Genomic DNA, 14682 nt, shown 5'->3' with positions numbered 1-14682 from the left:
TCTCATCAATTCTGTCTTCCATTGCATCAATTCTACTCCTTTGTCCTTTGTATTTTCTTCCAAAATTCTTCTAGGGATTTGTCTGTGTTTTCCTTGATCTGTCCCTCAATCCCTTGAAGATACCTAAATATAATTCTTTTGAATTTCTTATCAGAGTTCTAATGCTGTTTCTTCCTCAGGGCTGTGTTATGGGTCTGTATCCTGCTCCCTTGTTTCTACCACTTTATCCTGCTTCTTTGTGTGATGGTCTATTGTCTCTGGGACATTATGACATTGCTGTATTTAGATCTCTGTTAACTGTTTATAAAGAGCAGCTGAGGGTGAGTCAGGCTCTTCTTAGTGGTTTTTTATCGTAGGCCTGTTGCTGGAGATAGAGGAAGTCACTCTCACTCAGTAAGTGAAGCTGCAGGAGGCGTGGGTATAGTTACGTCGCATGGGGACTTTTGCTGTCTCCCACTCAGTTAGACAAAAATAACAACTGAATCACACAGAACAGTAACCAAAAAAAGATAAAAGGGAAAAAAACAAAATAAAAAAGACTGCAGTGTCTGGGGAGAGGATAATAAGAGAAAAAAGTAGAGATGGAAAATACTGAAGAAAAAAATGGGAAGAACACAAAAAGAAAAACAAGAAACAGTGTTACCCACATGAAAGAAAAAAAAGAAAAAGGAACCAGAAACAGGGAAAAGAAAAAAGCTGAAAACTAAAACCTGGGAAGGGAAGAACAATGAATGATAATAAAAATGACTGGGATGGAATTCTTGCCAGCCTAGAAGGTGGGCGGGAGTGAGGGATGGCCGCATCTCTGTTCACCAAGATGGTGTGGGATATATGAGAGTAACAAGGGGAATGTCACACCTTTCAAGTGGTCCGTGCATCCGGGATGTCTTTGCGGTTCCCAGCAAGCGGAGCGTGTTCTTAAGTCCCTGGAACCTGAGAGAATGCTGTCTCTTTAAATACCTAAAATGGTCAAGCTGCTTGTAAACATTCAAAATGGCCACACCCTCTGGACAGGCAGAAGTCCACAGCTCAGCCTGCCTTCCTGTTCTCTGCTTCCTCTTACATTCTCCAGCCACCAGAGCAGTCTCCGTGCAATCCCTGGCTAGCAGGGCTGATTTTTAGGTTAGTTCTTAGGTCTTACCACCACTCGGCAATATCCAAGCTGTCTGTGCTGTCAGGATCGCTGCCAGACCATAGCTCTGTATTTCTCAATTTTTGGTGTTTTCATGCAAATTCTTCTGCTAGTTGGAGTTTAGTCTACTTCGGTATCCTTCCCTGCAAAGCTCTGGGTCCAGGATTATCTTCTGTATTTGTGTAAATTGGTTTCCCTTTTCTTTGTTGTAGAGGGTCTCTTCAGTCTTTCCACCTATTCTGCCATCTTACTGGAACTCCCTGAACGAAGCACTTTGGAACAGGTAAGGGAGACAAACTTGTTTGTCACTCTGTCGTACTGTGGTGGCTTCAATGTTGCTGTGAGGCTGGAGGCTGGAGGTTATGCCATTGGTGTTTCAAATGCCAGCAGGGTTACTCATGGTGGACAGGCTTCAGGAGAGCTTCCAGACTAAGACAGAGTCAAAAGAAGGAAGAGGCCATCGATTTCTCAAATTGGCCAATGAAAACCTTACAAAAAGCAGTGAAGCACTGTCTGATATATTACTTGAATAGCCTTGAAACACAGTGCAGGAACATGAGCCCCTTAGGTCAGAAGGCACTCAAAATACAACAGGAGAAGAGCTGATTCCTCAGAGTAGAGCCAACATTAATGATGTAGACAGAGTAAAGCTTTCGGGACCTCCATCTGCTGATGTGCATGTCTCAAGATAAGACGAAACAGCTATAAACACTCATTAATAATTGAAACATGGAATGTACGTAGTATGAATCTAGGATAATTGGAAGTTGTCAAAAATGAAATGGAATGCATAAAGATCAATATCATAGGCATTAGTGAGGGGAAATGGACTGGTTTTGGCCATTTTGAATCAGACGATCATAGGATCAACCATGCCAGGAATGACAAATTCAAGAAGGATGACAGGTCATTCATCATCACAAAGAATGTTTCAAGATTTATCCTGAAGTACAATGCTGTCAGTGATAGGATAATACCCATATGCCTATGAGGTTTTTTTTTGTTGTTGTCATGTGCCGTCAAGTCAGACCCAACTCATAGCGACCCCTCCTTGGGTTTCCAAGGCAGTATCACTACGGAAGTAGATTGCCCAATCTTCCTTCCAAGGAGTGGCTGGTGGGTTTGAACCACCAGCCTTCTGGTTAGCAGTCAAGTGCCTTAGGCACTATGCTACCAGAGCTCCTATGAGGAAGACCAGTTAATACTATTATTCAAATTTAGATACCAACAACCAAAGCCAAAGATGAGTAAATTGAAGATTTTTACCAACTTCTGTAGTCTGAAATTGACCAAACATGCAATCAAGGTACATCAATTATCACTGATGATTGGAATGCTAAAGTTGGAAACAAAGAAGAATCACCAGTAGTTGGAATATATGGCCTTGGTGATATAATAATGCTGGAGATCGCATGATAGAATTTTTCAAGACCAATGACTTATTCATCTCAAATTTTTTTTTTCAACAACAGAAACACTGGCTTTACACATGGACTTCACCAGACAAAGTACACAGGAATCAGACTGACTACATCTGTGGGAAGAGGTGAAGAAGCAGCTCAGGATCCTCAGCCAAAAACAAGGCCAGGAGCTGATTGAAGAACAGACCATCAACTGCTCAGATGCAAATTCAAGTTGAAGTTGAAGACAATTAAAACAAGTCCACAAGAGCCAAAATAAGACCATGATTTAATCATATTTCTCCTGAATTTAGATACCACCTAAAGAATATTCGATGCACTGAACACCAATTACTCAAAATCAGAGGAATTGTGGGATTACATCAAGAACATCACCCATGAAGGAAGTAAAAGGTCATTAAAAAGACAGGAAAGGAACAAAAGTTCAAAATGGATGTCAGAAGAGACTCTGAAACTTGCCCTTCAGTGGAGAATTGCTAAAGCAAATGTAAGAATCGACAGAATAAAAGAGCTGAACAGATTTCAAGAGCAGTTGGAGAAGAAAAAGTCAATTATTATCATAATGTGCAAAGTCTTGAGGTTAGAAAACCAAAAAGGAAGAATATGCTCGACATTTCTTAAGCTGAAAGAACTGAAGAAGAATTTAAGCATTAAGTTGCAATGTTGAAAGATTCTATGGGCTAAATACTGAATGATGCAGGAAGCCTTAAAAGATGACAGAAGGAATACAGTCATTGTACCAAAAAGAACTGGTTGATTGTCATCCATTTCAGAGGTGGCATATGATCAAGAAGGAAGAAGCTGAAGCTGCACTGAAGGAACTGGCGAAAAACAAGGCTCCAGGAATTGACAGACTACCCATTGAGATGGTTAACAAATGGACGCTGGACTGGGGCACTTCCTCAGCTATGCCAAGAGATTTGGAGGATAGGTACCTGGGCCAAATGACTGGAAGAGATCCATATTTGTACCCATTCCAAAGAAAGGTGATCCCACAGAATGTGGAAATTAATGAACAATATCACTGGTATCACACGCAAGCAAAATCTTACTGAAGATAATTCAAAAACAATTGCAGCAATATACTGACAGAGAACTTCCAGAAATGCAAGCTGGATTCAGAAGGGGATGTGGAACGAGGAATATCATAGGTGATGTCAGCTGGACCTTGGCTCAAAGCAAAGAATACCAAAAAGATGTTTACTTGTGTTTTATTGACCATGCAAAGGCATTTGACTGTGTGGATCATAACAAACTGTAGATAACGTTGAAAGAATGGGAATTCCAAAACACTTAATTGTACTTATGAGGAACCTGAACACAGACCAGGAGGCTTTAGCTTGAACAGAACAAGGGGATACTACATATTTAAAAACAGGAAGGGAGTGCATCAGGGTTGTATCCTTTCACTATACTTAATCTGTATAAAAAAACAAACTCACGGCATGCTGAGCAAATAATCTGACAAGATGGAGTACATGAAGAAAAACGTGGCATCAGCACTGGAGGGAGACTGAGTAACAACCTCAGATATGCAGACAACACAACTTTGCTTGCTGAAAGTGAGGATGATTTGAAGCACTTACTGATGAAGATTAAAGACTACAGTCTGCAGCATGGAATACACCTCAATATAAAGAAAAAAAAAAGGTCCTTACAACTGGACCGATAAGCAGCATCATGATAAACGGAGAAAAGACTGAAGCTGTCAAATACTTCGTATTTACGTGGTTCTACAATCAACGTCAATGGAAACTGCAGTGAAGACATCAAAAGATGTATTGCACTGGGGCAAATCTCTCACAAAAGACCTCTTTCAAGTGCTGGAGAGCAAAGATATCTCCTTGAAGACTAAGATGTGCCTAACCCAAGCTATGGTATTTAAAATGGCCTCATATGCATGTGAGAGCTGGACAATGAATGAGGAAGACTGAAGAAGAGTTGATGCTTTTTGAATTGTGCTGGTGAAGAATACTGAATGTACCGTGGACTGCTAAAAGAACAAATCTGTCCTGGAAGAAGTGCAGCCAGAATGCTCTTTGGAAGTGAGAATGGTCAGACTTCCATCTCACCTACTCTGGTCATATTGTCAGAAGGGACCATTCTCTGAAGAAGGATGTCAGGCTTGGTAAAGTGGAGGGTCAACACAAAAAGGGAAGGCACTCAATAAGATGGATTGACACAGTGGCTGCAGCAATGGGCTCAGGTAGAGTAGGGATCATGAGGCTGGCAAAGGAGCAGGCAATGGTTGGTTTTGTTGTACAGAAGGTTGCTAAGAGTCAGAGACAACTCAATGGCACATAAAAACAACAACAACAACACAGAATAAGAGCCCTAGTATAATACCATCTAGGGGAAAAAATATATACACAAAGAATTATATACCCTTTCCCTAATACATACACATCCTATGACATAAATCTTATGTGAATACCATTTGGGAAGAGTAAATGGAAGATGGAGGATAAAGGGAAGAAATGTGAGGGACTTTCCATGGATCAATAATGGTAACTATAATCTAATAAAATAACTCAAGTTTGTGCACATAAAATCTGAAAATGAAGAATAAAACAAATAGCAAATTATTATACAAAAATATTTTTGAAGGACAAGACTATTCAATTATCTGTTCTATTAACAATATAAAAATGTCAATTTTTCAAAAATGAAAATGAATTAAAATACAACCCCAGGTACAAAAACAATGAATATTTTCTATCTAGTGAGTATGTATTTATATATGTATGTATGTGAACATACCAATACCTAGGAGTGGAATAGGGGAATTCACATGTTTATCTGAAAACAGCTATGAAAATTATGAGAAGAAAAACCATACAGACTTTTCTTACTAACTATTAAAGCCACACTAATCAAAGATATAACAATTAGATTAGAAACCGATAAACATGGCAGGACAAAAAAACCTAGAAACAAATGCCAGAATATGTAAATTTTATAACAAAAAAAGATATTTCAATTAAGTGTGAAAAAATGGCTTAATAAACAACTGACATAACCGGATATATAAATATACACCTTAGGAGCTCTGGTGGTATGGTGAATAAGGCATTTGGCTGCTAACCAGAAGATCAGTGGTTCAAACCTATGAGTTGCTCCCTGGAAGGAAGATGGGGCGATTTAATTCCATAAATATCTACAGCCTCAGAAACCCAATGAGGGTTGCTATGAGTTAGAAGTGACGTGACAGCAGTGAATTTGGTTTTTTAATATATGTACATCTTATAGACAATTCAAGATGAATCAAATAAAGGTAAAAAACAGAGCAACAAAATTTTCTCAGGAAAATATAGGAAGCTTTATGGGAAAAAAAGGGATCGGAAAAGACTTTGTAAAAATGTTTTAAAAACTCAGAAGCTATAAAGAAGATAATTATATCTAAGTACAGTATATTAAAATTAAAAATGTTTGCACGACAAGGGGTACTATAATAAACAGACAAATGGTAGAATAGGTAAACTATCTAAAATTCATAGCTAGTGAAGGATTACTATCTGTTAACAGCTGAAGAGTTCTTAAAATTGGTAAGAAAAACACAAAACAACTCTTAAAAGAAAAAAACAGGAAAGGACAGAAATAGACTAACACTGAGAAAGTGAAAATAGCAAATAAAATACTCAGTTTCGTTTTAGGAGGCAAATAGGACCTGCTGCTTTACGTCCGTAACAAAGCAGCACAATTTAAATGAGGAAGAATGCCTACTGCTGATGGGACAGTGCCCTGGTGGTAAAAACAGGTAAGCTAATCTAAAGGTGTAAGTTTCAACCTATCAGCATTTCCAAAGGAGTAAAGATCTGGAGAAATGCTTATTAGCAAATAAGCAGTAAATATGACAGCCTAGGAACTCTATGGGGCCATTCTACTGTCTTGTAGGGTCACTATGCATTGCGATGGCACATAACAGCAACTGCGGATAAGAGCTCTTGGAGCAAAGGAAACTGTTCATACAAATGTTCATTTTATACTTTGAGAAAAGATAGTGCTAATTACATATTCTCCATCCCCAAAATGCTACTTTTTGAATCTTTCTTAGAAAGAATATCAGTGTGAAAGAATGAATTGTTTGCAATTGGGGGGAGGGAACCATAGAAATAAAAAGACCCATCGATAAGCAAATAGTCGAATAAATTAACACCTCTACGCCAATGATAATTTTTCTTATCATTTACAAGATTTCATCTATATTAGGGAACTTACATAGATTCAAAATGAGCTGTTAAATGAGAAATGTAAAATATATTTATAAATTATATTAAAAACCATGTATCATATGTAAAATGATAAATGTGTCTATGCTTATATAAAATGTATGAAAGGACTGTCACCAGAACAGATAGTAACAATGGTCTCCCATGGTAAAAAAATTCAGAACGAATTTTACTTTATTTTTCTACCCAGTGAGCTTGTGCTATTTAAATAACCAGGTAAAAGAAGCAGCTCTCATTTGCTCGAAATAAAACCATGCTCTCTCATAATGGAAAAATACCAGATCAATACTTTGTAATCATTCAAATTTTAAAGTACAAGATATAGGAAAGTTTTTTTTTAAATGTAAATACTCAAAATTCTTTCCTCCAAAGTATAAAATACTAGCATATTAGCAATCAATTCACAGCTTCCTGCATTTCCTCAACCATAATATTAGGAGTAACAACTACCTCTTAGGACTGTTGCTATTAAATAAAATTATACACATAAACTCTCTTTCCACTGATCTTTAAGCAGTACCTAAAATAGAAAAAATCCTTCTACTTAAAAAATAGAGTAAGACCAGTATGCATAAAATGGCTACTTTCAAGCAGAGCCCCAGGATTACATTATTTTCCCAAAATACGGACCACCATAAAAATGTGTATCATGCACAGAAGGATTAGAAAATGAACAAGATTAGTATCTTAAATATTAAAGGAAAAACACTTAACAGTAATACTCAACTTTCCTTTCTTAAGGAAAAATCAAACTATTTGATTTTTTTAACACAGTGCTAAGGAAGGCACAGGCAGAAAGTCGTACTTTAAGCTACTACATATAAAGACCAAATCTACATTAGGCTTACAGCTACAACTACATATTCAAGCAATGGTACATAAGTTTTTCTTTATAAAATGGTACCCTCTAATGTAATTCTGAGTCAGGTCCGACTCGACAGCACATAACAACAACAACAACAACAACAAAATGTAATTCTGAAAATTACCACGTTATAATTACTATGCACCAAGATGTTCTATTTCCCTTGTAATTGTGATGGGGGAGAATTCAAATCCTTGTAAAAACTAATACTTATCTAACAGACTTTAACCTTAAAAGGTACTTAAAATGCTCTAAAATTGTGTCAGTTAGATATCCCAGTTCTTTGCTTTCAAACTACAATGAATATGTACTCTAGCCCACTTCTCTCATAAGACCTATCAAAACTAGCCTTTAGAATAAAACATTCAAATATTTAACCTCTGGTATAGAACAGAAAGGAAAAAGGTCCAGCTTGGCCAGTAACTTTTAAAAAAGAAGTAAGGATCAATGTAGGTCAAAGAAGTATAATTAAATAAATACTTCCCAGAGGTTTAAATGAGTACTTACAGTGCCAGATGTGGTACCTAAAATAAGACAAGACATACAATATTTACACTGTGATAAATCATACTATACCTCCTAAGTTAACAGTTTCAATATTTATTCATACTACTTCTTCCTCCTTATTCTTATCCTGAGACTTTCCTCTAAGACTTTTGTGCTTGCTCTTTTCCACAAAACATATAGTATTCAAAGCATTTTCAGAATTCAGTGGATCTTCCAACTTTCAATCTCCAAACTCACCTGGAGCCAGTGTGAGCAGCACTCCTCTTTGCCCTTTACTTCTTGTCTCCTGGCTATTGACTTCTCTTTTCTCCAATTCTCCTCCTTCTGCTATACTACCAAACTACAATTAACACCTCTAATCCAGGACCTCTGGTAGCGTAGTCCCTAAGGCACCTGACTGCTAACGAAAAGGCTGGTGGTTCAAACCCACCAGCCACTCCTCAGAAGGAAGGTTGGGCAATCCACTTGCGTAGTGATACCGCCTCGGAAACCCAAGGAAGGGTTGCTATGAGTCGGGTCCGACTTGATGGCATATAACAACAACAATCCTATGCTTAGATGTTGGGCAACTTCAACTATCGAGATTCCAGACTTGTGCTATACAATAGCCATTAGACACCACACAACTTTATTTAAATTCAAAATTATGACTAAATAAAGTAAAAAATCCAGTCCCTCAGTTGAAGTATCCATATTTCAAGCAGTTGGTAATTATATGTGGCTGGTGGCTCAGTGCCTAAGGCATCTGACTGCTAACCAGAAGGCTGGCGGTTCAAATCCACCAATCCTGCTTGGAAGGAAGATCGGGCAATCTACTTCTGTAGTGATTGATACTGCCTCAGAAACCCAAGGAGGGGTTGCTATAAGTCAGATACAACTCAATGGCAGTGAGCTTTAGTGGCCCTTATTGGACTACTGAATAGTAGAGATTAGAGCATTTCTATCACTGCAGGAAGTTCTAGATGGTACTTTTCTAGACTATTACAGATATAAGAGAAAATGTACCATCAGTCACAAAGCTCATCTAATTTAATACATAAATTTAAAAACTAGTAACTTATAATTGTATATAAAGAAAACAAAACAAACTGCAATCTATTGACAGCAATCAAAATAAGCTACTGTGGGCATCAATGTTAGAATTTTAAAAGAATTTGAAAAGTTATTAACAATTTAAATTAATATTCCAGGATTACTTAGGGGAAAAAAAACAGCTTAAGATATCTAAATGGGCTAAAAAAAACTATGCTTGTCATTTCAGAACATCATTTTAATTTTATAATGAAATTTGTGAAATATTAAAAATATCAATTATGTCCCATATGGACATGCAGCAAAACACATAGTACATTTAAAACATGTTTCCAACAATAATATATAAAACAAGAAAGTTTTGGCAAAACCATGGGATAAATTTCAACATCTCAAATATTAATCATGTGAACACTATCATGGATAATTGCAGCATTACTATTACACATTAAAATTATGTTACTCAAAACAAACACTTACTTGATGACTTAAAAAAAAAATCAGCAGGGCTTCCACAAGCCAATAAATAAAAGGGGGCAGGACTGATAATAGAAAAATGATTAAAGTAGTCCAGAAGACCAACAAGAGATAACGTTCCACATCTGTAATACTAGAGCTGCTCTAATAGCTGCCAATAGGGATTCAACCAGAATTCAGTGGACCATTCTAAGAACTGAATATTTAGATCAACTTTTCAAGATAAATTCAATTTCTAGGTAAAACGTGCAGATTTTATTTGTTAACAATTAATTATAAAATTTACATATCTTCTGTGAGCCAAAGCATATCTGCAAACCACATTATATTCTAGAACCTGATTTAAAAGTGTAATTGTTAAAGAATTCAGTCATAAAGCACCATTCCCATTTATCCTTGCCTTAAAAAAAACAACAAAACAGCTGATTATAAAGTCCAAAAGACTGAATTTATTCCTTATTATGGTGTTTGGTACTCTCTAAATGAAGTCTAATGAATACCACTACACAATGTATACATACCTGCTGCTACATCCATATTATTTACTCCTGGCTGTAAGAAGAAAATGTAATTAGTAATATTCACATTGTTTAAATTATATTTATGTAAGTTCCTCATAGAGTGAATCAATATCTTCTACACGTAGTTTTTAAGCCACTAACTCAAAGTTCAGTGGCAAACTAGCCCTGAATGAACATTAAGCTCTTTTTTAAGTCTTTATTTATCCCACCTCAGAGTGAATGTCCTAAGTTTTGGTGTAGAAATAATAATGTTTTAGAACTATAGGTTGCTGTCCTAGATACTACAGGAAGTTTTACAGTATCTTGTTGCTGACAAGTCCAATCTGACCCATATCAAGCCCACAGGACAGTAAGTAGAACTATGCCATAGGGTTTCCAAGGCTGTAAATCTTTAAGACATCAGACTGCCACATTTTTCTCCGAAGCAACTGGTAGGTTCAAATCACTGACTTTTTGTTAGTAGCAGAGCTCTTAAACATTGTGCCACCAGAGCTCCCACCAAGACTCTTTTACATATAGTATAAAACCAAGATTCAATGCCATCGAGTCAATTCCAACTCTTAGTAACCCTCATTGTGTTTCCAAGGCTATATATCTTTACAGAAGCAATATGCCTCATATTTTTTCCACGGATAGATAAGCTGGTGGGTTTGAATCACTGGCTTTTTGGTTAGCAGACAAATGCCTTCACCACTACATCATCAGAGCTCCTTACTATAAAATATTAAGTAATACACTGTGGTAGTTATGATAGTGGGTCAACTAGGCTTGGCCTGGTTGAGTGGCTGGACAGCTGGATGCAGTTATCCCCCATGGTGAGACTGGTAATTAATTCCATTGTGGAATCTACTAGAGCAGCTGAGTAGCTGCTTTAGGGATGTGGGCTGCTTCCAGTATGCAAGAAGCAACTTTGAGGAAGGTCTCCAGCTTTTTGACACTCCTGAACCCTGCATGTAGCCAAGTCATTGTTCAACAGCCTGCCGTGCCCCGCTGATCTTGAGACTTCTTTGGACTTGAATGAGTGGCCTGCCGTGTTGTTTGGTAACACTGGGATTGTGCCATTTTATTTGTTGACCTTGGGCTTGTCAGCCTCAGCAGCCAGCAGCTGCTTGAGTGAAGAAAAACCCCTAGCTTCAGTAGGCCAGGAACAAGAGGCAGAGCTGAAGCCAAAGGTCAAGGGGTTTTCACTCAGCCCCTAGAACCCAGCACTTTGAACTCAGACTTCAAGGCTGAGTAAACTCTGGTTTGTTCAAACCATCCCATTTGTGGTATATTTCTCTTAGGGTGGCATGAGGTAACCAAAACATGCATATACTTGTATAGTATATATAATGTATAGCATATGTAACATATTTGAAAAAATACTGAATTTTGAAGTACATCTTGCTGCAAGGGTATTGGATAAGACATTTGAAACCAGCTACCTTCTGTGGAATGTACCACATCTATTTATTACAACCAATGTCTATCACAGAACAAAGAAGTTAAACTAACTAACAATGATTTATATATTTCTATAGTGAACAAGGGTGTGAAGGCTGCACAGGAATTTTCTAGGTAATATGCCACAAAACTTTAAGAACTGTAGTCTGCAAGTCACATCAACCTCATATGACAGTGTCAAACTGACTCATGGTTTTCTAAGGCTGAAATCTTTGAAAGAACAGATCACAAGGTCTTTCTCCCAAGGAGTTGATAGGTGGTTGCAAACTGTTAACCTTTCAGTTAGCAGCCAATCAGTTTAGTCTCCTAAATTATAAATCTAGGATATAGCATTAAACCGTAGAGTATCTATTTTTAATTAGCACTCAGTAAAATAAATGACTACTCTTTGAAGATTTAAAGAATAACCAGGCCAATACAATGCTGCTGGCTAACAAATTATGCTTTTCAATATTTTGGTCTTGTCTAATGTAGAATATTTTATTAACTAAAGATGTACATTTCATATCAATACAGGAAAAAAATATAAATGCCTATCATTCCTATCATTAATGTCAAATGCCAATCATATAAGTTGTACACAATAATTTCCATGTCATATTAAGTAACTCAACCGGAGGCACTGAAAAGGCTAATATGACTACTTATAATGTGTGTACACACACACACACACACACGATTTCACATATGAAAGTAATTAATGAAAACATCCCAGAAAATAAGATTACCGGTAAGGCAGGCTGCATGGAAGCCTGAGACATATGAGACATCATCATCCCAGGCATTACTGAAGACATCATTCCAGGCATCTAAAATAAAAGTAAAAAAACATTACTCTACATGACCAAAAGCACTCAGTATCTAAAAATCTACCTGGTTATTAAAGCTAATACATACAATTTAAGGTTAAAAAGCACATAATAGTAAACTGTATGCATCGTATGCTTAGTAAGTGCTTGTTGAATGAATGAAGTACTTTATTATCTATTTCAGTATTTATGTGATAGTTTACTTGCAGAGTTAAAATTATTTCAACAAATAAATTTATAAGTGTACACTATTATCGGAAGCTCTGGTAGCATAGTGCCTAAGGCACCTGAATGCTAACCAGAAGGCTGGTGGTTCAAACCCATCAGCCACTCCTCGGAAGGAAGATGGGGCAATCTACTTCTGTAGTGATACTGCCTTGGAAAACCAAAGAGGGGTCGCTATGAGTAGGGTCCAACTTGATGGCACATAACACCACCACCACTACCACCACCATTATTTAGCCTAAACTTAAGAAGAATATTAATTTCCTTTTAAGTAAACCTTCATGTTTTTCCCCATGGAGGAAGATAAAATAACATGAATTTTTTTTTGTTTCAATTTTTCTACTTTGATTTTCAATACTGGTGTTAAATAAATTTTACAGCAACTTAGTTCTTTTCTTTTTTAATATAAAACCTTAAATCTAAGGTTCTTAAAATCCAAATGGTAACTTGAAAAACAAACATAAAGACCAACTTTCAATCACAAATTATCTATCCTCTCCTTTTTAAGAAAAAGTTTAGTAAGGCACATATGGAAATACGGAGAAAGATGTTATTAGTTTGGGAGTTTCATCTAGTTTATCAATGATTGCCATTCAAGCCTATAAATTAATTCACTGTGTATTAACAAAGATTTCCAAAGGAGACAAGACAAGTATAACCCCACATTACAATTTTCATTTTAAATGAACAAACCTAGAAAAAAACAAGGTGGGAGGAATTCAAATTATATAGAACAATCTCAGGTATTCTAACAAGGTAACCAGCTACACCAGCTAAACAAGAGTTTCAAATTAAATGTACAATCAGAACAATAGGAGCAATAGAAAAGAGATAAATGTATTAGTTAATAGTGAAATATAGATTAAAGCTTACTAAAGGCAGAGAAGAATATTCACATACTATATTACTTGTGAAATCGAACTCATGAAGCAAAAACGGCTAAACTAACCAAACCCACTGCCATCAAGTCAATGCTGACTCATAGCGACCTTACAGAGTAGAACTCCCACAGAGGGTTTCCAAGGTTGTAAATTTTACAGAAGCAGAATGCCGTATCTTTCTCCCATAGAGGGGCTGGTGGGTTTGAACCGCAGCTGATCTTTCTGTTAGCAGCCAAATGTTTTAACCAATGTACTACCAGAGATCCTTAAACAATGAAGAAGTACGGTTTTCATGGATTAAAACACAACCCAAAAAGTTACAAGAAAGCATTCAATAAACTATAAAGATTAAAAAAAAACCTCTTGTAGACAGAAACTATTGCCATCAAGTAGATTCTAACTCAGTTGTTGTTATGTGCCGCTGAGTCGCGACCCCTCCTTGGGTTTCCGAGGTGGGATCACTATGGAAGCAGATCGCCCAACCTTCTTTTCAAGGAGTGGCTGGTGGGTTTGAACTGTCAGCCTTCTGGTTAGCAGTCAAGTGCCTTAGGCACTATGCTACCAGAGCTCCTGCCAATTCAGAGTGACACTATAATAGGACTGAGTAGAATATCCTCATGGGGTTTCCAAGGTTGTAAATGTTCATGGAAGCTGAATGCCTCATCTTTCTCCCTCGGAGCAGCTGAGTGGCTGAGTGGGTTTGAACCACCCCCCTGTTGTTAGCAGCCCAACATTTTCACCACAGCATCATCAGAGCTCCTTAAACCGACAGAAGTAGCTCTCATGGCACTCTAGTTAAAAACATTTAGCTGCTAACCAAAAGGTTGGAAGTTCAAACCCTCCAGCCTCTCTGGTGGAGAAAGATGAGGTACTCTACTTCCATAAAGATTTATAGTCTTGGAAATCCTCTGGAGCAGTTCTACTCTATCTTATTGTGGTGTAGTAAATTACTTAGTGTGGCTTTTCTACCCATAAGTCTTTGTAAACTCCAGGTGGGATTTTCTATGAGCAACTGAGGAGCTCCTGATTGCTGAAGTTGTCCACCTGGAGTATTTCTGTTGGGAGTGGCACAAAACAATGTTCTGGAAGGTGCCCACTCTCTCTCACGTGCTTAGAGTTCTGATGCTATGATTGGCTAGT

General features: G+C 37.2%; 1 protein-coding gene across 1 annotated transcript in view; it reads right to left on the bottom strand.

The window, feature by feature from the left end:
- The window catches only part of PRPF40A (pre-mRNA processing factor 40 homolog A), a 71178-nt gene that overhangs the window by 34227 nt on the left and 22269 nt on the right, over positions 1 to 14682 (bottom strand). Inside the window, exons 3-5 of the mRNA XM_007934925.2 lie at positions 12356 to 12436; positions 10185 to 10215; positions 8155 to 8171 (exon numbers count right to left, since the gene is read on the bottom strand). Of these exons, the coding sequence (XP_007933116.2) occupies positions 8155 to 8171; positions 10185 to 10215; positions 12356 to 12436 (129 nt within the window). The remainder of the gene's footprint in view (positions 1 to 8154; positions 8172 to 10184; positions 10216 to 12355; positions 12437 to 14682) is intronic.

This window comes from Orycteropus afer, unplaced genomic scaffold (genome assembly GCF_000298275.1).
Source record: "Orycteropus afer afer isolate SDZICR_OR568_19922 unplaced genomic scaffold, OryAfe1.0 scaffold00023, whole genome shotgun sequence".
Taxonomy (NCBI): Eukaryota; Metazoa; Chordata; class Mammalia; order Tubulidentata; family Orycteropodidae; genus Orycteropus; species Orycteropus afer.
This window is presented reverse-complemented; position numbering and strand designations above follow the sequence as displayed.